This window comes from Amphiura filiformis, chromosome 15 (genome assembly GCF_039555335.1).
Source record: "Amphiura filiformis chromosome 15, Afil_fr2py, whole genome shotgun sequence".
In the NCBI taxonomy this organism is placed as follows: domain Eukaryota; kingdom Metazoa; phylum Echinodermata; class Ophiuroidea; order Amphilepidida; family Amphiuridae; genus Amphiura; species Amphiura filiformis.
In genome coordinates this window covers 56,337,146-56,358,905 of record NC_092642.1, presented here as the reverse complement: position 1 = coordinate 56,358,905, position 21,760 = coordinate 56,337,146, and the positions used below count along the sequence as shown (strand labels likewise).

The following is a 21,760-nucleotide window of genomic DNA, read 5'->3' as shown; positions in this document are numbered from 1 at the left end:
AACATTCTCAGTTGCTGTGTAAGTTGATGATATCATTCATAACTCAATTTACAAAATGGCCGCCTTTGTTTTGATTGGATCAGATTGTGTCATATTTCAAAAATTCTCTATTAACCCCTTGAGCACTACCTGCCAATCTAACATTGCCTGTGATTAGTCAATAACATGATATCTTCATTTTAATCACCAATCAGAATGGAGCTTTGCAAATAATTCACCCCAATTTTTTTGGGTGGTGAAATTATTCTAACAATGTTGCTGATTGGTCCAATTGATAATGAAAACTTCTTTTTGACCAATCGGCAGGTTGTTCTCATAAGGTTAAATGAACCAATTTGCAATTAAGATGCAGGTGATTTAATTTTTTTTCATCAACATGAATCAGAAGGATAGTATGGGTATCTGACCATCATATCAGTGACCATGGTCACTGATAAAAAATATGGTTAAAAATAAACCTTATTTGCACATGATACGATTAAGTTACAAAATAATGTGAAAAATATTCACCCGATATATAAATTATTAACAATTCTTGACTGACCAGCTATAGTACCTCCAATTAATTATCGCTTATATCGTGCGTCAAACTCGCTTAGAGTTCATTGACCTTGGCAACCGTAATATGCTTCAGTATTTTTCAAAACCAATTTGATAAAGCTCTCCATAATGTCATGTGACGCTATCAAGCGGAGTCGTTTATTTGGTATTATCAATTGTCTTTTGCCTAATATTCTTGCTATGATATACTGCAAAATCAATCAAAATTGGGCTATTCCAATTGAAATCCACCCACCCCGTATGGAAGACACAATCTTAACTCTCTTTGCAGAATACATGTTTTTAAAAAAATTAAAAAATTAAAAAATTTCAGAAATGTAAATTTTCATGACCATATTTGAAATCAGCATGAAAAATGCATTAAAATGAGTACAAACAAGCCTAGTATTGGTTCAGTAGTTCTTAAGATAGCTCTGATATTTTGAGAAAATATTTCAAAACTTTTTCCATTAAAGCGCATGGCTAGCACGCAGAGCATTAATCTTCCACGCATTCGCATTTTGCATCGGAACTCTTCATGAATATATTTCATGTTGCACACCAATATTTCCCACCCGGTTAGTTGTGCCACACACACACAAAATTACTGGCATTCCTAGTACTTGTCGATGCAAAATTTATGAAACATTATCTTCATCCATGGCGTTGTCTTTTTTAAAGATGGTTCTTGTTTCAACCATATCCACAAGTCAATTTTATCAGTGTCAAGCAACTCCTTCACCTTGATCACGTCACTGTATATGATATAGCGGTGATAGACCTCATCATTATGAGGACGGTATCATAATCATGCTTCTTCATCTATTTTTATCGAAAAGGATACCTTGGTTTCAAGCAGATGTCTCCTTCATAATTAATTACGCAATCAATACAAGTTTAATAGTCAATTTACGTCATAGGAACTGCGAGCAGGCAGTAAAAAAGGCCAGTGGTCTTTACAGACCGTGGCAATGTGAGCTGCATTCCAACCGAAACATATTTTGTTTGCGCTCTAAATTGTTTTGTTCAATGTGTACAATTAGGAACTGAGACTGAAAATTTGTGTGTATGTAATTAATTTCAATTATTTGAGTCTTACTTTATATTGAGGTGTTAATTCTAAATAATTTCTACAGTCTTGCCATTATAACATGAAAAAGAAAATGCTGATGATTGGAACTTAAACCCAGGACCTTTGGTTATATGAGACCTTGTGGTGCTGCAACCAATGAGCTTTCCTTTGTTGTGTGTTTTGAACAGTCATCATGATCATACATACATAGATAATTAAGTAATTTCAAATACATTTTATATGCGAATTGCAAAAGGTTTATTGTGCCTGCTTAATATTTTAACTCTAAATTTGAATACATGTTTTTCTGTTAGGAAATTAAATCAAGATTTGTGTTTCAAAAATACATGCAATAGTTTGGTAGTGTCCAGTACATAGTGGATTTATGAAAAATAGGTAGCTCCAGTTTATTTTGATTAAAATTGGCAAATCAATGAAACACACACAATATGCACACTTTGCAGTCCGGTCCGACTGCCTGATCAGGAAGTACTGCCGAATCAGGCAGCATGTTGCCGAGTTAGGCAACACAGGCTTTGGTAACCCTTCCGAATTCGACAGACTAAAGACTAAATTGTTCATGGTGATTTTATAAAAGATGGGGGGAAATTTTACTTTGACACATGAGCTACATGTAAGTTGACAATTTTTCACCGGGCGAAAAAAAATTGAGAAATATAATTTAAATAAAAAAACAATTTCTAACGTTTTTTTAAAAATTTGATTTAAATATGCAAATTAACTTTATTTTAACTAAAATTGATGAAAAATTACTACTAATTGTACATTCATTAATAATTTTATATATTTTACCTACTTCTTTACTCTAAACCAAGAAATAATGGTATATCAAAAGCTGCTCTATTTGAAATAGAGCATTGCATTGTGGGATACCATACTGCCTGACTCGGCAACATACTGCCTGATTCGGCAGTACTTCCTAATCAGGCAGTCGGACTGGACTGCTTAGTAATAGTATTTATCACCTTTAAATTGAATATTCTACCATTCCCCTGATCATCCCCAAACCATCCCCCAATGAAATAAAAGTTTCTCCTATATCCAGAATACTTCCTATTCATTCTGATTTTTTTTTCCAAGTCAGAAAGGCTTCATTTCAAACGCAGCGCTACAAGAATTGTTTATTACTATATAGGAATGTGCTGTTTAAAGTGGAATTAGGTTTGGTAGGAATGCACGAGTAGGATTGCGAAAAAACATTGCTCTGGAAATCTAATACAGGTTGCCTGTATGGTGTTACAGGTTGCTTGTGAATGATTGTCAGAACTGAGAGGTACGACCAGGGCTTTATATTGACCAGCCATTGAGGCCCACGGAGGTGTATGACCAGGGCTTTATATGACCAGCCATTGAGGCCTATGGAGGGGTATGACTAGGGCTTTATATGACCAGCCATTGAGGCCTATGGAGGGATACGACCAGGGCTTTATATGGCCAATCATTGAGGCCCAAGCAGATATTGCAACTTAACTGAATTTACAGGATGAACCCTTGCCTTGTTTTACTTTTTTTCTTCGCTTCTTGTGCTACATGTAGCCTATATTTTGATAAGTGCTATAGGGCCTGGTGCACAAAACTGCATTTTATTGATAAAAAAAATGATATCCTGAAAACTGAAGCATTCAGATGAAGAGAACAATGTGCAACAAATTGATAACATTGATGACAAAATGGTAAGATAGTCCTAAATATAAATGAATTTTGATGGTCTACTCCAACAATTTAATGACTATGAATCAAATTTAGTGTTGCCCAGCATCCAAACAACATTATCTCCCTTTAGCCCAAACTGCAATAACCAAAAAACTGATGTGCACATGTACGACCTGGAACGTTGCCCAATTTTCAATACGAGGTCAAATGAGATGTCTAAAGAATAATCGTCAGAAATCTTAAATTTTAAGAATTAAGCTGAGAACATGTTACTAATATATTATTTTGTATTTCAAAACTGACAGTTTTGGAAACAATTACTAATCGTTTCAGGAAATTTTGATCATTATCGGCTTGTTATTAATTTGAACTGCATCATGACGCTGATGACAGAAAACCCAAGCAGTCGCCAGTGGAAATTTGCTTAAATTACGTTGTACCGCTCACAATTAGCTGGTACCCATTACTCACATTTAAGGAAGTTGCTCCAATCTCTCAAGAGTCGGAATTAATATTATCGAGGGGTTTATTTAAAAGTGGAAGAAGACCTATCCGCAATTGCTGCCCTATAACCTTTTGACAATTTCTGCAATCTATATTGTATACATTTCATAATATCAACCGCCACCGTGCTCGGGTAAAGATATGACAATATGGCAGCTATTAGTTTTAGGAGGGTGGCCTTTGTGTCCTTAACCCTCGTTATGAACTGCTACTTTTGAGCAAGTGTTTATAGTTCTCATCGAAATCTACACTTATTTGTTTGTTTGTTTTTTCATTTCTCCAGTGACCCACATGAATTGGAAGGAGTACGAGCATCGGCGTTAAACACAAGTCCATCCAGAGTACACCATCCAGGCGGGGCACAATTTGCTCAGGAAGGAGTGGCCACATTAGCAAGAACTGCTTCTCTAGACAGTGCTGCGGTCGGCGCCCAGGTAGCCCTCATCTACCAAACACTCAGGACAGGCAAAACTACGTAAGCTAGGGGAGCCAAGATCCCCAGAACCGACCAAAGGTCCCGCAACACGTGGCCAGTCAATTCCCCACACCGAAGAAAACGCCAAAGAAAGCTGCTAAGCCGTTGCCAGCTACAAGTCCAAAACCAACGACCCCTGTTAAACTTACTGTGAAAACAAGACAGATTCCCCCTGCTGAAACACGGACTATTGCAATTCAAACTGAGCAAAATAAACCGGCAGATATCAGAAGAGACAGAAGAGATGTAACACCGCCACCAACGTTACCTCGGTCCCCGCTAAGGACTTTACAAACACAAACCAGTGTCGACGAGCGCACACCGCCGGATAGACGTTTCAGCATCGACAGCGTCAAACTCGTCAGAGCCTGTTCCATAGCAGCGGAATCGCCATCATTGCTTGCGGATAATCTAGAACGCGGGAGTTGGGGACTGACGCATGTGGGACGGACGCCACGGTCTTCCGTGAAACGAGACAAGTCTTTGAAGCAGAGACGGGAAGACGAGAGACAGATTCAACGATCACGTGTGCTCTCCAATCCTTATGAATTGTCTGTGGATTTATACAATAAACAGGTAAGTTCATAAATCAGGACAAACAGCTATTCCAGTTGAAATCCATTCACCCTCCCCCATTATGCTTATTGAAGACATGATAGTAATCTCCCACACAGGGGATGTAGATATCAAATGGAGTCACCTCATATGAAATTTCTATGTGGAAGATTAAGGTTGTGTCTTCAATACGGGGTGTATGGGTTTCAACTGGAAGAACCACATTAGGAGTAAGGATGGACATTACAGTGTTCAATTTTGGCACTAGGAAGAACAGTTTGTAACAGCTACTAATTTGGTCACATGATGATCAGTGCTAGCATCTCAAACATGCTCATCTGTGAGGACAAAGTTTGTTAACCCCAATATATTTGTACATTGACAAAATGACCTTTGAATGAGTTGTGTACAAAAACTCATACCCCATAACTCAATGTCAACTTTGGAGCTATCAGAGATTAATGAATTGTGCCATTGGAGATGCGACCATTGTTTGTCACAATTTTTGGACCATTTTGACAAACCTCAAGTTCCTGAAAAAAAATTAACTCCTAAAGTATGCAAGTCTGGGATTCAAGTACATAAAAATAATAACCGTGTTCATGTGGATTGATAATATGGCTATAGCTGAGAAAATGGTCCTTTTTTGTTGTTGAGAAAACAAAAATAGTCGTCTACTTTTAGATATAGGCCCACTATCACTTTTTAACTGTCAAGTTACAAAATTATTACATTATGTGCTACATGTACATTTTGTTTTGAGGAAGTGGCTGTAAACATAATTGAGCATAAAATTTTAATCAGTATGAAATGGTGCTGGTAGGAGAGGAAGGAATTTGACATTTAACGCTCATAAAATAGCCTATACATCTACCAACCAATCAGGCAAGGTTTTCATCATTTCATAAGTGCTCTTAGGGTTAGCTAGCGGCTTGAAAGTTATTTGGCCTGTATCAATCAACGTAATACGGAAGTCTGAACAACGTCATTGACCTAAGCCGAACCATAGTGTCGTGGCCAAACCACACCGGCTTGCAGCAATTCAGGTAGCCAGCGAGTCTTTCCCAACATATCTTGTTGGTTCGTTCACACCTATGCATAATTGGTTGATTAAAAACCCTCATGGGAAGCATATATATGGTGATTTAATTTTCACCCCCTGAGCACTACCTGCCCATCTAACATTGCCTCTGATTGGTCAATTAATGTGATATCTTCATTTTAATAACCAATCAGAATGGAGTTTTGAAAATAATTCAACCCAATTTTTTTTTTGCATGGTTAAATTATTCTAACAATGTTGCTGATTGGTCCAATTGATAATGAAAACTTCTTTTTGACCAATCGGCAGGTAGTTCTCATAGGGTTAATCAATTGGTACTTTCTTGAGAGACTGAAATTGAATTGTGAGGGGTGCAATTTGTATGGGATGAGCACCTTTTGTGGAGTATAAAGCGGCTGATTTATGGTAATTAAGTTTGCATTAGAGGTGAATGTATGCATGAATTGGTTTACTACTAGGTGTGCATTTTCAATGAAGCAATGTCATGCAGGCATACACCTTGGAAGCCATACAGTTTTCACTGACTCAACGCACTAAAGATTACCCGTATTTGCACAAACTGCATTTACATACTTGCGCACGTAAACAATTTGCAAGCGTAGGTTTTAAGTCATACCAGGTACCATGCCATATAATTTGGGATTAGACGACAATATTCAGTAGTAAAGTATATCCCTTTGTATGAGCTGCCATTACTGTGCCATCCCATGCATTTGAACTCTACCAGGTGCATCGCACATGATCCTCATACATAAACATGTAGTATGTTATGGTGATCGCGTAGTTGGGATGCTGGCATCGCTTACCTAGCATCCAAATAACAGTCCCATGCGCAAGTTTGCAATAAACAGTAATTCATTGTAACAGGCTCTGTATCGTGCAAGCAATAACCATCAATCTCGCAATTCCAATTTTATTCAACATTTATGATTTCAAATTTAAATGTAGTACCTATCCCAAATGATCTGGTGTTCTGTTGACAATCACTAATGATTAAACCCCATTTTGACAGGAAAATCACTGTGTGACAAGTGTTTATCCTTTATCATCCCAATTGTAATCCCTAATTAATCTCTACATCCTTAGTTTTAATAAACAACCTGCCCCAATTCTCTTTAATTCCATACAAACGTGTTGCGCTCAAAAATTGTGTCACTTGAGCAGAAAAAAAAGACTCGCATGCACACACAGGCACCCCCACACTCACACTTGTGTTCACTGCGAACTGTGGACATGTATTTCCAGGCCTTGATTTCACACTCCAAAACAAAGTATAGTTCTCTCCAACCCAGGGGGGCACTGACATGTAAAGGTGGTACGGGTATGTGTGACAATCAAAAGCCCCCTTTTCAGCCCTCCAGCAGTTCTGAAGACCCCCATTTGGGGAGTTCTCAGTTCACAAATGGTGTCACCCTGCGCCACAGGCTTTATACCCTACCTGTAAATTTGAGCTTAGCATTATAAAGTGCAAAATGCAGTTTAATAATTAAGCCTTATTTTGTCACATCACAATTTTTCATTTATATTCAACTTCGTATGAATGGTTTGAACAGCCAACAGTCTTTTCCTTAGCAAAAACAACCCAAACATGTTGTAGGGTGTTTTTGGCCGGCATTTTGTGAAAAAAAGATGATGTGAAAAGTGTGAGGAATTGACAGTGACAAAAAATTTAACCGTATAAAGTAGCAACTAACCCCAATCTGTCTTTGCTAGGAAACGAGCGATGTTGACATGCATGCCTTTTTCCTCTGAAAAAAAGGTTGGTTTGTAGTTAGTATGCATCAATAAAATTGCCGGTTTATTACTGCCAATGTGTGCATAGTGCACATAATATGATGAAATAGGTAAAAATAGCTTCAGAATCACCAATGAGGAGGCGTTGTCTTGTGACTAAACCAAATATCGCAGTGCTAACGGAAAATTTGCCTCGATAAAATTAGAAAATGACAAGTTTCATTTCCCTAAAAATGAATGCATATTGTACAAAAATTTAGTTTCAATGCATAAAGCGGAAATATTTGTGATTATTATAAACATTAATGTTTTAAAAGCTGTTAGTTATTATCAAATCTAACAGTATTATGTTATCATAGACAGGAGTTGATAAATCTGCCGCTTGCAGATTAAAAAAATAATACTAAATATTACTCTCTTTTTTTCGGAGAGAGTGCATTGCGTTTTTTACACCTTGGCTGATGTGTTGTGTGTGGATTTGAATTATAATGTAAGCACTGTTGGCAAAACGAACAAATTTTACACGAAATTGTCACAAAAAGTGGAAATTTTGTGGGAGGGTTGTAAAGTGAGAGGCTTGTAATTGCAAATGCTGCATAAGTCGTGTCTGTCAAGATGGTATCATTGAAACATAAGCATTCATCTACATGGAGTGGTCATAGGTAGCGATGGTAAAACTATGATTGTAGGTTTGCGATATGTTTATTCTACATGTTCTATGAAGATATGTGCAACTTGAATACAAACACATCAAGTATATTGGATTGTTATTTTATATCTATATACAAGTGGATTTTATAGTAAGAACCAAAACAATGTACATGTTCATACATGTAGTGTATTTGTATGCCAAACACGATGTATGCTTGCGGGAGGATACGTTTAGGATCTGCGGTGAAAATGTTCCAAGGTATACGGAATGTTTATTGAAATGAGTAGCTTGAGATAACGGAAGCATGAATGAAATCTTGATGCGAAATATTACGTGAGGGGATCATGATAGGGAGGGGCGATGACTGATGTACTGTAACTACTGATGAAGAGATGACATGTGCTGCACTGTGCACCATTTTATGTTGAAATAATATCTTTTGGGTAGGAATATATATATATTAAACGTTTTAATTTTAAAAATTGTAAGTGGAATCACATCATCAGTAACATACTTCGGGTGAATGTAATAATTGTTGTCTTGTTCAACCTGGATATATGACGATAAATGAGCATGTTTGAAATTACTGACAACTGAATATGTACTGGTTGAATGTGTATATTATTCAAATTATGAAATATATGAATATGACTTATACCTATTTCATTTAATCGAATTTGCATAATGATAAAATTATAAATCCTCTCCACACCAAAGTCAACTACAGATGACGAATGCCATATTTTCTTCAAAGAATTATACATTTTTATGACCATATTTGAAATTAGTATGAAAAATGCATTAAAATGAGTATAAACAAGCCCAGTATTGGTTCAGTGGTTCTTGAGATGGCTCTTAATATTTCAAGAAAATATTTCAAAACTTAATTTTTTTTTTTAAATTTATTTGTTTTTTTGCAGGTTGAGATGTTAGAGAAGCGTTATGGTGGACGCAGAAGAGCTCAAGCTGCAGCCAAAACAATTCAGGAAGCGTATCGGTCATACCAAATGAACAAGCGATACCAGCACTTGAAGCGCACCCACTCTGTCGAGAGTCGCATCTCACGCTACTTGGACCATCACCAGCACCTACGTCAAACCATGCAGGAATGGGGCATGCACAGCAGTAGGGCGAGGGTGATGATGATTGAAGATAACGACATAGCGGAAGAAGGCCAGGCCGACACCAAAATAGCCGTCAAGCAACTGGTGGACGAACTGAACAATGCCGATAATCAGAAAATACGCTCATCATCGGTCAGGGAAGTGACCGTATCGTCGTCATCGACCGCCACCGTGCAGGGCTCGGGTAAAGATGACGATGACCACATCCACAGGAATAACAGTAACAATGTAACGCCAAAGCCCGGTGCAATACCTAGTGAGGAAAAACTCGAGGGACCAAGGTTAGAAAGGAAAGGTTCACAAACTTTTGTGGTGACTCTAACAATGTGCAAACATCAAGATAGCGAGTCTGAGGATAATATAGCTAGCGATCCATCCTCGGCATCAAGCTCTGCTAAGAATACCCTTACTAGAGACTCGTCAAAACCACGTAAAACCACCACGCACGTGGAGAGGACGACAGAAATTAGCCAGCGTGGTGGCGTAACTGTTATACAAAAGGAATCGAGTACTTCGAGAACAATAGAAAGTAGCAATCAATCGGAAACGCCGACTGTTGGTAAAGCTACCAAAAAGTGTTAGATGACAATTCTACTGCAAAGCGTAAGCTTGATTTGGGAGGAGAAATCGGTGAAACCAATGATTTTAGTCCCGAAAGTGATTCCCATGGTTCCGCTAATAATAGCATGAGTCCGTTAGATGATGATGCAGAGCAATTGGCCCAAGTTGTATGGACTGAATCGCCTTTGTTTAGAGCCGAGCCACCTGATTTTAAAGCGTACGCAAATTCATCCAGCCCTATAGATTCCAAAGATGCCGCAGCCCCTTTAACTGTAAAAGCATTAGAATCAGAACTTGAAGCTGCCAAAATGGACGATACTGCTCAGGATGTTAATTATCAAAACAATAATCAATTAGAGTCAAAACAGCTAGACAAATCTGGAGCAGAAAAAGCAGGTGGTGTCGGGGCTAGAGCGGAAAGTAGAAAACAAAAGACGCAGGATGGAGCTACCTCATCTGACATCGGTCCACAAGGCGTTGCCGTGGAAACTGCACAACATAAAGGCATCAAAGCAGCCATGGGAAGCGAGGAGGAGGATGAACAGGGGCCAATGACACCTGTTGGTGTTGACTTTGATGACAAATTTGACCAAATTTCTGTTGCGCCGACGGTGACGAGTGATAACGAAAAAGATGTTCCTGCCGTCACAATCGCGTCTCCCGAAGGATCCATGAAAATACTCGAAGAAATGGCAGAGTCGACATCTTCTTCGGATTCAGATATGTCCGACGATGACGAACCACTCAGTGGTAGTAGACGTAGTAAAAAACAACATGCTATGCAAGCTATCTATAACCAACAAGCAGCTCGGGCTAATAAACAATTTGCTAAAGTTCACAGCAACCGCATGGACTCGCCAGTGTGGAAACGCAAAAGTATGGACACCAAAGTTGCATCGTCTGGCGGCAAAGGCCGTGCCATAAACGGTACGCCGACTGGTCGTATGACACGGTCGGAAACCGGGGACAGTATGAGTAGCGAGAGCAGTGGCTCATCTAGTAAATATACGTATGAGGACACTTCATCTATGGCGGACGATAGTGTGGACAGTTTGTCTGGTGAATCCAGTTTATTTGATACTAGTAGTGTGCAAGGACATGTTATACCAACGCAGACGCAGATGCTATCGGTTCCAATGACGCCGATGAGGAAGAGAAGATATAGGATAGGCGTCAATCTATTTAACAAGTAAGTGGATTGATTGATTGATTGATTGATTGATTGATTGATGGGTCGATCAAGTAATTTTCTTGGCTTGGAAAAAGTAAAAATGTCTCAAGTCAGTGAAAAGTCATGTAAACATAGACATATTGATTGATTGATTGATTGATTGATGGGTCGATCAATTATGTTTCTTGGCTTGAAAAAAGTAATAATGTCTCAAGTTAGTGAAAAGTGATTGATTGATTGATTGATCGATCGATGGGTCGATCAAGTATGTTTCATGGCTTTGAAAAATCTCAAGTCAGTGAAAAATCATAGAAACATAAACTTAATAATGATAAACTTTGAAAAAAGCACTCTTAACAATTTTGACAAATAATATAGAGAAAGTTTAGACAATATTCTGAAAGTTCAGTTCATTGACAATAAGCTTACCTAATTATTATAAAACAGTTCTATGTTTGCATGGTTTTAGTTGTAATTGGAAAGCAACAAACTGACATTTAAAGAGATTATCCTGATAAATTCATGTCCTCAAAAATTCAACATTCATTTTAGTTTTTGATAATTATTTTGTCTTTCAAAACCATCATTATCAGTTTTCTCTCCAAAGTCATTATTTAATTCAATCCAATCTGTCTGAAATAATCATCAATTCTTTATTTGAATTAACTTCTTGATTATTATATAAATTTAAAATTCACTGGAGAATACCAAGTAAATCTGAAGGCAGACACAAATCTTAATCAAATACAAATCAATGAATTTAAATGGATATATATTTACATACATACATGTAAGTCATGTTCAGATGGGACAACAACCATTAAGAATTAGAGCCTCGGAGTGAAATGAAATCAGTCATTCCTTCCAAGTTATCGTCAACTGCGGTGTTTGTAACAGTTGAAATTTGGACCTTCCCAGTCATGGATGGAGTATGTGAACTCTGAAGGAACACCAGAAATGGGCTATTCCAGGTAATATCCATACACCCTGACATGACGTTAATCGCACACATAGGGAGTGTGAATTTCAAATGAGACTACCTGAATGGGTGACTAAATTTGAAATCCACACACCCTGTGTGGAAGTTCAAAGTCATGTCTTCCATATTATATAGATAGCAACTGGAATAGCCCAGTAGTGAAACATGGAATATGAAGCAAAATCATGTGTTCAATTAAACCTATGACTGAGTGCTACACTCCCAGAGCCCAACCTCTGAAATCACTTAAAGTGTAATACCTCTGAGCATGTTCACACAGCCTAATCCTCCAACTGAAATCTTAAAAGTTCAAAAATCTCTGTGGTTTTGTCTTTCATCTGGACATGCATATAATTATATTTACGTGACCTTTATTTGGAATAGGGACATCTGTTTACAGCAGTAAATAAAATAAGAATCATCAAATTCAGTTCCATTTTTGTATTCAGTCATGAGCAACGAGGAGTGTCGAAATGAATTGCTGAACAATAATCATAATATTCTCTATTCTTAGTAAACAGCTGCGTGGTTTCCTATTGTTTGTTTAGGTTTATATTTTCTGTATTTTCATTTTAAAAATTGTAAACAAAATATGGAAATATGGAAATTATTTGTTAATATTGGAATTATTATTATATTTTTCAAACATCTGCTTTTTGTGGCATTTACATTTGTACCATCACGCAATTTTTAAATTTAACAAACTCCAAATTGAGCCCTAAGAATATTTTAATTCTTAACAGTCACATGCTAATAGCTATAATTGTTGTCCAGTTTTATGTAGTGATCAGGAAGGTCTATATTTTGGTAATTAACAGTGTCCTAAATTAAGGGGACATCACACTATAATGGGTATTAATAGCGTTGCAAATGTTTCCAATTAATATGTAATAGGATGGGTAAGTGCAGTGTGGTGGCACCAGGAATTTTTTTTCGATGCAAACATTTCCTTATATTGACTTATAAAAGGTGGGAATTTAATTTCATTAGCAATAACAGCACTAGGACAATTATTGTGAAAGACAACCAACTATCAAAATTGGCAAGTTTTCAAGTTATTATTCTCAATTCTTAATATGTAATATTTTTCACTTTTCCCCCAACAGAAAACCAGAGAAAGGCATCAAATTCCTTCTAGACAATAAATTTGTAGAGAACTCCCCCAACGAAGTGGCCAAATTCCTGCTAAATCGACCGGGATTCAGCAAAATCAAGATCGGAGAGTATCTAGGAAATCTGCAGAAAGATTTTAACATGTTGGTGCTAGAGTAAGTATAAATGACAAATACAGGGATGTGCCAAAAGCATGGTTCTCATTTTCAGGTTCTGGCTCTGGTACAGACCACTTGACATCATTGTTTATCAACAAAGGCGAGGGACTGGTCTATCGATATGCTTGAACGAACCACTACACTGTTCAATGGCTTTCTTGTACTATATGAAATGTGGTGGGCAATTTAAAATGCATGTGTCCTGAGCAAACTACGATGCGTACGCACACTGCAGGGCAAAGAACAATGGAAATTTCCATAATTCGCACACATACTGCCAGGCAATGACGTCACATGTCTACTTGTCAAATGGTCTATAACAAGGACCCTCTTTTCGGACAATTTTGGTAGGTATATTTTTTGAAAAAATACCCATTTTCACAAAGCCGAAGCTCAAATTTTTGAATACAGGCTCCACTTTCAGATTCAAAGAGGCACCTACATAAACCAATCGTGAGTACTGTGACATTTGAACATCGGCATGAGCAGACTGTATCAAGTGTATTGGTACCCATCAGTTTCCAGTGATTATGGACAAGACAGCAACATGAAAGTGCAGCATAGGAACTACCTTATTGAAAGTTATAAAATATCATAAAATGGACATTTCAAGAAGATCCAATGTTGCATATTGAAGGAGCAGGCTTGTCAATAAATGCCAAAAACTGATGGGTACCAATCATTTTGATACAGCCTGGATCACCGGTGTTATTAAATGTCGCTTAAATAGTGTGAGGTGTAGGGAAAAGGCCTATGGGAGGAAATTATTATGCCTTCCTTGAAAGTACATTACACTTAACCTCCCAGAGCACTACCTGACGATCTAACATTGCCTCTGATTGGTCAATTACATGATATCTTCTCTTGAATCACCAATCAGAATGGAACTTTGCAAATAATTCACCCCAATTTTTTTGTGTGGTGAAATTATTCTAATAATGTTGCTGATTGGTCCAATTGATAATGAAAACTTCTTTTTGACCAATCGGCAGGTAGTTCTCATGGGGTTAAATAGTATATTGTGAGGTGTAGGGAAAAGGTCTATTTAGGAGGAAATTATTATGCCTTAAGTACATTTCACTTAGGATAGGGCAAGTATATACAGTTCTTAAATGGGCTATTCTAGTTGAAAACCATACACCCCCTATGGAAGACATGACTTTAATATTCCACACAGGGAGTGTGTATTTCAAATGGGGTTACCTGAATGGGAGACTCTGTTTGGAGTCTTCACCCTGTGTGTTGGAGACTGACTATGGTCATGTCTTCCATATAGGGGGGGTGTATGAAGGGCTATTCCAGTTAAAATTCTTACACCCCTATGGAAGCCATGACCTTAATCTTCCACACAGGGAGTGTGAATTTCAAAATGGGAGACTCTGTTTGTAGTCTTAACCCTGTGTGTTGGAGGCTAACTATGATCATGTCTTCCATATGGGGGTGTATGTATGGATTTCAACTGGAATAGGCCTATTAGCCGCATTTCACTACATCCTATAACGGATAGCAGGATTGATTTGTAACCAATCTGTCGATAATAAAACACGGCTACCTTTCAGGATATGGTTTACCTCATAAACGCCATGCCATGTGATGTTATTCAGCAGTTAGATTGCACCGCACAAAAATCCAATTAACACGGTTTCTTACTTTTCCGTACATTTTCTGTAAAAATACAGAGAAAGTTTGTGAGAAGAAAGATGCGTGCAAAGGAAATTATTTCACATAACACATGTTGCAAATTTGGCTTTATCATATGGTTGTAAAACCATCCAAAATGTGGACAAATAATAAATGTTGGTCCTTTGGATACGCAGCACTAGAGCAGGATGAAAGAGCAGCATGGCCCAGTGGTTAAGGTCATTGACTTTGGTGCAAAGAGGACCCCTGTTCAATTCCTGGAGGAGATGAATAAAAAAATATATCCGCTCCCTCCATTAGGCAAAAAAAAGATGTTTGCTTGCCCTCAACCGACCGACCCTAATTTAATTTTGGAAATCAGAAAAAAGAAATCCTGACCGACCCAATTGTTAAAATTCATTTGAAGGCAAGCAAACAATTTTTTTTCTTGGCCTTACTGCATTTGAATTGTGGGGCAAATGTAGTGGTTGACAAAGACCTCACAGCCAGTTCCAACCTCGCCACCAGTTCCAATCAGTGTAACGTCTGGTTGGCTGTACACTCTACCCTGTAGATCATGGGAGAACAGTGTCTACTGTCTAACATTGAATGATTCATCCAGGATAAATAAGAAATATATAAATAAATGAAAACCGCAAAACTATCCAAGAGTAAGTGAAAGACTGCAGTTATGTGACATATTGAAGGTATTTTTTTTCCTTCCACAAAAATATCCACCTTTGATAACCTTCAATTGCGCTATTAAAAGCGGAAGAACATGTTTCCAGTGGAAGCAATCTTGTAGCGGAAATCTGAGGGAAATCCAATTTCTTCAAGCCTAGATTTTCTTATCCTACCCATCTCAACCTATTTACGCTTTTTTCCAATTCCACCACCCACAGGTGCTATGTAGACGAAATGAACTTCCGTGGTATGCATGTTGACGAGGCTCTACGTAGGTTCCAAACAGCGTTTCGACTTCCAGGCGAGGCGCAGAAGATAGAGCGTCTTATGGAGGTAAGGGTGATAACAAGAGTCCACTCAGGTTGTAGTAATGAATAGATATGAATCTTTGTTTACTCACAAGGATCACTGAACTAAAAACTGAGTGCTGGTTTTACTACTACGTGTGTCATATACAAGATGGTTTGTAATAATACAAGTCATGTAAGACTTGGCTTGTTTGTACTTATTCATAGTCATTTTGGCTTAATGTTTTATGTTAAAATCAAATATTAACATCAGAATTTGATATTATGCCAGGTGTAGTGTTTAGTGTAAGAAGACCCTGCGTCATTGTGATTGTGGCCCCTGAACATATTTAAAACAAAACTACCAAGAGGTTACATAAGAGGTTTTGCTTTAAACATGTTCAGGGGCCAATGACACAGGAGGTTTTTCCTGCCAAACGACACCCTGTCTACAATAGCTGCCCTCTTAACATTAGACATTTTTGTATTCTATACTGTACACATCTAACAAATATGGCACCTGGCAGCTATTGCAGATAGGACCTTCTTCCGCCTTCTCACAATTGGAGAAACTCTTGAAATTCTACATGTGTCGCAGTGAATCTCAGAGCCACACAACGCAGAATCTTAAAATTCAGTCACTTCCACATTTTTTCAAAATCTAGATCTGAAGGGAGGGATCTAATTGTAGTAATTACGAGATGACAAGTTTGAATCCCATGAGTCTTGTGTCGTTGATAGGCGCACCATTGAAGTCTAATTTAGCATAGTCAGGATGTGATTTATTAGAGAGGGCAAGGAACAGGTGCTGCTAGCTTGAAGGAATACAAGTGTTAAAAGTGACTTGTATGAAGTACAAAAAAAAACTGATTTGCAAATCATGAAGAATTTTGAAATTTTATGATGAATTCAATACAACAATACATACATATCTGAACCTCTTCAAAGTTATTGTTGATGATGGGTTTCAATCATTGTGTAACACTCATCAAGTGTTCATCAGGGGATAAGCTTATACTTTGTCAGATCAAAACTATGAGATGTTTTTTGCATTGAGATTGCCTTTCTGTACAGTAGCGCTACAGCAGGCTGTCCATTCCTAACCGATGGCTCTGAAAAGAGCTGTTCATTGTACCCTGGCCATTCCTTATTCATGGCTCTGAAAAGAGCTGTTCATAGTATGCTGCACGTTTCGAACTAATGGCTTTGAAGAGAAGAGACATACAAGTAGTCCACTTCGGTAAAAAAGCAGAAAAGCATGGGCTAAGTAAGAATTTGAAAACCTAAAAAAAAGTCTTTATTTTTTCACAACCTTGAACAATTAATATAGATCCACAAATTTTAAGCGAATTGAGCTGAACATTTTGAGCACCCCCCCCCCCTTCAAAAACTGGATCCGTGCTTTCATACAAACTGAAGTAATAATACAGTAGGCCCACATCTCAATGTAGAGTCATTGACAGATCTGCCAAAAGGGTGGAGTTCATGGTAGGAAACAATTATTTCAATTCAAGAAATGAAAAAGGAAATTCTTCATTCAAGAATGGTACCTCCGTATCCCAAGTGACAAAAATATGGCATTGAGTCATCACTATGAGGCATCTTAACCTTAATCAAAAGTACTCTTGTGTTGTAATAAATCAACAAGTAACAAAATGCATGTTTGTTTGTTTGTTGTTTTTTACTAGGCCTTTGCCCAGAGGTACTGTGTGTGCAATACAGACATCGTTCGTAACTTCCACAAACCAGACACGGTGTTCATCCTGGCATTTGCTATTATCATGCTGCATACGGATTTGCATAATCCACACGTCAAGCAGGAACGCAAAATGAAGATCAAAGACTTTGTCAAGAATCTAGGCGGTAAGTTGAATCAGAGAAAAGATGCTCATTTAGGTATTGTTAATGTAATGTAGTAGTATTTGACAGAGGGCCTAGTACTGATCCTTGAGGAACACCACAGAGGTGTGTTCAACAGATCTTACAATAATTCTCGCTACCAAAAACGCTTTCATGCAAGTAGTATTTGACAGTGGGCCTAGTACTGATCCTTGAGGGACACCACTGATGTTAGGATATTTATACAACAGACCTTACAATATTATTTGTGATACCAAAAATGCTTTCATGCAAAGTCTCTGCTATGAAGGTGATATATTTGTATTTGCAGTGGCTACATGCATATGATATAAATAAACAAAACAGTCGCTTTCTCATGAGTTGATGACATGAGGCAATTCCTGGAAAGCAAGATATTGAAAGCGAAGTGTGAAAAATAAGTTGAGTGTCAAAAATTGTATTTCCTTTCGCACATTAATTTATTTCAAGAGCAATATGCAGTACTTTCTAAAGAAAATATTGCACACTATAGTAAATGTATACTGATATTGGATTAGCAGCGACAAAGCTTGTGACGCCATCGCAGCATCTTCATTTAGCGTAGTGTTTACACTCCTCCAGTCACATGACCACGTACTGCGTGGTTGAGTGACAGCAAATCGTCATATAAGATCAGGGAAGCTGGATATGACCTGCCTGCCATCTATGACGATCTCCTGTCACTTGACCCCCTACCAGCACTGAAATCGCTGCATGTCATCTCATAGTCAGAGCAAGTGTTACGTGACATTTATTAACTAAGCTAATTACTGGACTTAAGTAATTAACAAGTTTTTTTATTGGATTAGTCAACATGTTTTATGATTTTCAACTTGTTGGCAATCAATTAATTTCAGCACGGTGTGATTAGTTTTGTCTAAAGATCTAAGGTGTTAAAATATTATTAGCAAGATACTGGCCAATTTCTGAAATTATGATTATTAGCTTTTTTAGTGAGTGCAGTAAAGAGCTAGATTTCTGTGGTGAATAATATCAGAAATTAAACGAACTTTTTGTGAGAAAATCTTCTGTACTCACACTAAATAATTTAACTCTTAGCACTAACATTACATGATAATGCTGAGTACATTTTTCATACACAAATTGAAAAATAGAAATTTGAGCTTTACTCTTATCAAAAATTTCATAATTATACTTATACACGATTTTTCAAAGTTTGTGGCTGTAAATGACAAATTTCCTTTTTTTCCAACAAAAAAAAACTCGGCTCTTTGATTTGATTTAGTAATTTTATCAATCAACAAATCCTTCCAGTTATTTGTTAATTGAGTGGGGAGACACTTATGGTAACTATTTCCTCATTTTAACGACGACGACAAATAATTAGTCGGTGACGAGTGAACACCTCATACTCAATTGACTTAGCTGTTTGCGTCTTATGCTAATCTCGGTAGATTTATCTGTAGGATATTGGTGGTGAGTTTCCTAGATTTACAGCAATGCTTGCACCATGCACTCCTAATCAACGAGAAATCCAGATCATCCCAAAAAGAAATCCACTTTTAAAAGTAATTGGGTGATTCTGTCGGATTCAATCAATGTAATGTTAGCAATGATGAAATTAAGAAAATGGGCACTACTGCCTGCCTTCCTTATAGTGCCTCTGATTGGATAATTACATGATATAATTATTAGAGTAACCAATCAAAATGAAGTTCTAACCCCATGGGCACTATTGTCTTTCTTACAGTACCTCTGATTGGATAATTACATGATTTAAGTATTTGAGTAACCAATAAACATAGAGCTCTAACCCCATGGGCACTACTGCCTTTCTTACAGTGCCTCTGATTGGTTAATTACATGATATAATTATCTGAGTAACCAATCAAAGAAGAGCTTTTAGATCTCTTGGTCCTACTGACTATTCTTACCATATCTCTGATTGGCTCAATATATGATATAGCACTCTTTGTAACCAATCAACAGAGTTCTTAGAGGCTTATATTCTTGACAGTAGTGCCACAAGTAAAGAAAATGGTGGAGATGATAAAAATACTTATACTGAGGAATAAGAAAATAAAAATTATGGAAATGAAAAAAAATTAGATCCTTGAGGCGTCTTTATTCCCACCCAACTAACAATAATATAAAATTAGATTGTCACGTTTTGAAAAGGAAAGGTGTCTTCATGAATAGCTTAGAAGGATTAGCGTTCCAATTTCATTTTATTTGATGCTGTGAGATAAGGCCATATTTATTTACCATTTTATTCAAGATATTACTGTTGGAACTATATGCTTTTGTGGGTTGATATTATGTGGTGTGATAAGCAAAATCAGTCTGAAGTCGGTCATATACAGTTTCCAGTTTCTTATTGGATTGTAACAAGCATTTGCAAAGCTACATTTTGCAGAAAAATTGGACAACCAGTTCACTAGATATGAATAGTTAAAGAGTTTCCAAAACAATAGGAAATATTTCCTTTGTTTGGTTATATCTCAAAATCAATATATCCGACTTCAGACTGATTTTGCTTGATCTCATCACATTATTTGTTAATTGACATATATTTAGATTCTTTATTTTTGAATAAAATAAGATAGCAAAGAATTTTTTTTTTCAGTCCCATTTTTCTATCATAAATTGACAAATGTATTTCTTTATTCCTCTAAATCTAGGCATTGATGACGGTCACGATATTGACAAAGAAATGCTGCAAGGAATATACGATCGAGTCAAGAAGATACCATTCATTCCCGGAGAGGACCATACAACAACTGTGCTAAAAGTCGAACAAAGTATTGTGGGTAATAGGCCGGTAAGTAACACCATGCTATTCGCAGCTCGTCATTATTTGAAAGAAGACCTGTGGTAGCCGAAGTATACATTTTGCACTTGTTTCCCCTTCAGTTTGGTAATGAGATTGCGCTGCAAGTGTGCTGACAAATCACCCTCTTATGCGCGTGTATGCGGTTCGGTTGTTGCTTGCGGTTTGATACTGCGACCAGCGAAATTGTGTGTACGTCATTACCAAACTCAATGTGAAACGAAGTATAGACACATTTATAAATTTGGTGAGATCAGCATTCTTTTAGTCAGACTGATGTCACAGAAAGGAGAAAAGCCTTTCAAAACTAGCGTACCCATGCACAGTCTTCATGCATTGTACTTTTTTGCCGAGATTTGAGAAGCTGGTTGCCTAGGAGTCTGACCGCTAGAATACAAAGCAAGCTTTAAATTTATCTGATTTGCACAAACAACCACTTGTGTTTAGTCGTTTGTACTGAAACAGCTCACTTTCATAATTTCTGCACAAAAGGGTTTTCAATTTTTTGTAACGTTCCATGTAATGAAATATCATGCCTGTTCACCTATGTCTCATCGCTAGACTTGGGATTTAATTATTTATATGGGTAATTACCGTATTCGTCTCCGAGTATAGTCCCACGCCGAGTATAATCCCACACCCCATTTTTCAAAAATTTCAGAAATTGTAAAAAAAAAGTGTTTTTTTTTTCGGGTTTTGGAGTGTCCCTGGACCTAGACCTAGATGCTAGGATCATTCATGGTTGACCTAAAAAAAAAAAAAAAAAAAAAAAAATTCAAGATATTTTGTCTTTTAATATGAAAATTGATAATTTGTATTCATGTCATACTCTATTAATGATTTCAAAATGCATTTGAATTAAAAATACAAAATATCTTGAATTTTTTTTTTTTTTTTTTTTTTTGAAATCAGTATAATCCCACCCCCAATTGTGAAAAATTTTCACATAAAAAAACGGGTGGGACTATACTCGGACCAATGCTTTACTTTGTATATTATCCTTGAGAATGCCACGATATCAATCTCCAGGAAGGTAACACCATTCCTTTATCGTCCATGTTATGTCACAATGACCACAATAAATGTCCAATCACTTCCCGGATCATGTCATGATGACCCATGAGT

General features: G+C 37.2%; 3 protein-coding genes across 8 annotated transcripts in view; all 3 read left to right on the top strand.

Annotated features, from left to right (window-relative positions):
• The window catches only part of LOC140171865 (uncharacterized), a 312,836-nt gene extending 308,555 nt beyond the window's left edge, over positions 1 to 4,281 (top strand). For all 4 annotated transcript variants that reach the window (XM_072195201.1, XM_072195200.1, XM_072195203.1 and 1 more), the window contains one exon: positions 4,074 to 4,281. In XM_072195201.1, coding sequence (XP_072051302.1) covers positions 4,074 to 4,269 — 196 coding nt within the window. In that variant the 3' untranslated portion in view covers positions 4,270 to 4,281. The remainder of the gene's footprint in view (positions 1 to 4,073) is intronic.
• A 128-nt stretch (positions 4,282 to 4,409) lies between these two features.
• LOC140171864 (uncharacterized) lies at positions 4,410 to 9,975 on the top strand. Its single transcript, XM_072195199.1, has 2 exons — positions 4,410 to 4,841; positions 9,190 to 9,975. Exon 2 carries the CDS (start codon positions 9,196 to 9,198, stop codon positions 9,973 to 9,975), a length of 780 nt encoding a protein of 259 aa, XP_072051300.1. The 5' UTR covers positions 4,410 to 4,841; positions 9,190 to 9,195.
• A 104-nt stretch (positions 9,976 to 10,079) lies between these two features.
• The window catches only part of LOC140171861 (IQ motif and SEC7 domain-containing protein 1-like), a 36,974-nt gene continuing 25,293 nt past the window's right edge, over positions 10,080 to 21,760 (top strand). For all 3 annotated transcript variants that reach the window (XM_072195195.1, XM_072195194.1, XM_072195196.1), the window contains exons 1-5: positions 10,080 to 11,143; positions 13,211 to 13,372; positions 15,898 to 16,012; positions 17,655 to 17,829; positions 20,487 to 20,626. In XM_072195195.1, the coding sequence (XP_072051296.1) occupies positions 10,080 to 11,143; positions 13,211 to 13,372; positions 15,898 to 16,012; positions 17,655 to 17,829; positions 20,487 to 20,626 (1,656 nt within the window). The remainder of the gene's footprint in view (positions 11,144 to 13,210; positions 13,373 to 15,897; positions 16,013 to 17,654; positions 17,830 to 20,486; positions 20,627 to 21,760) is intronic.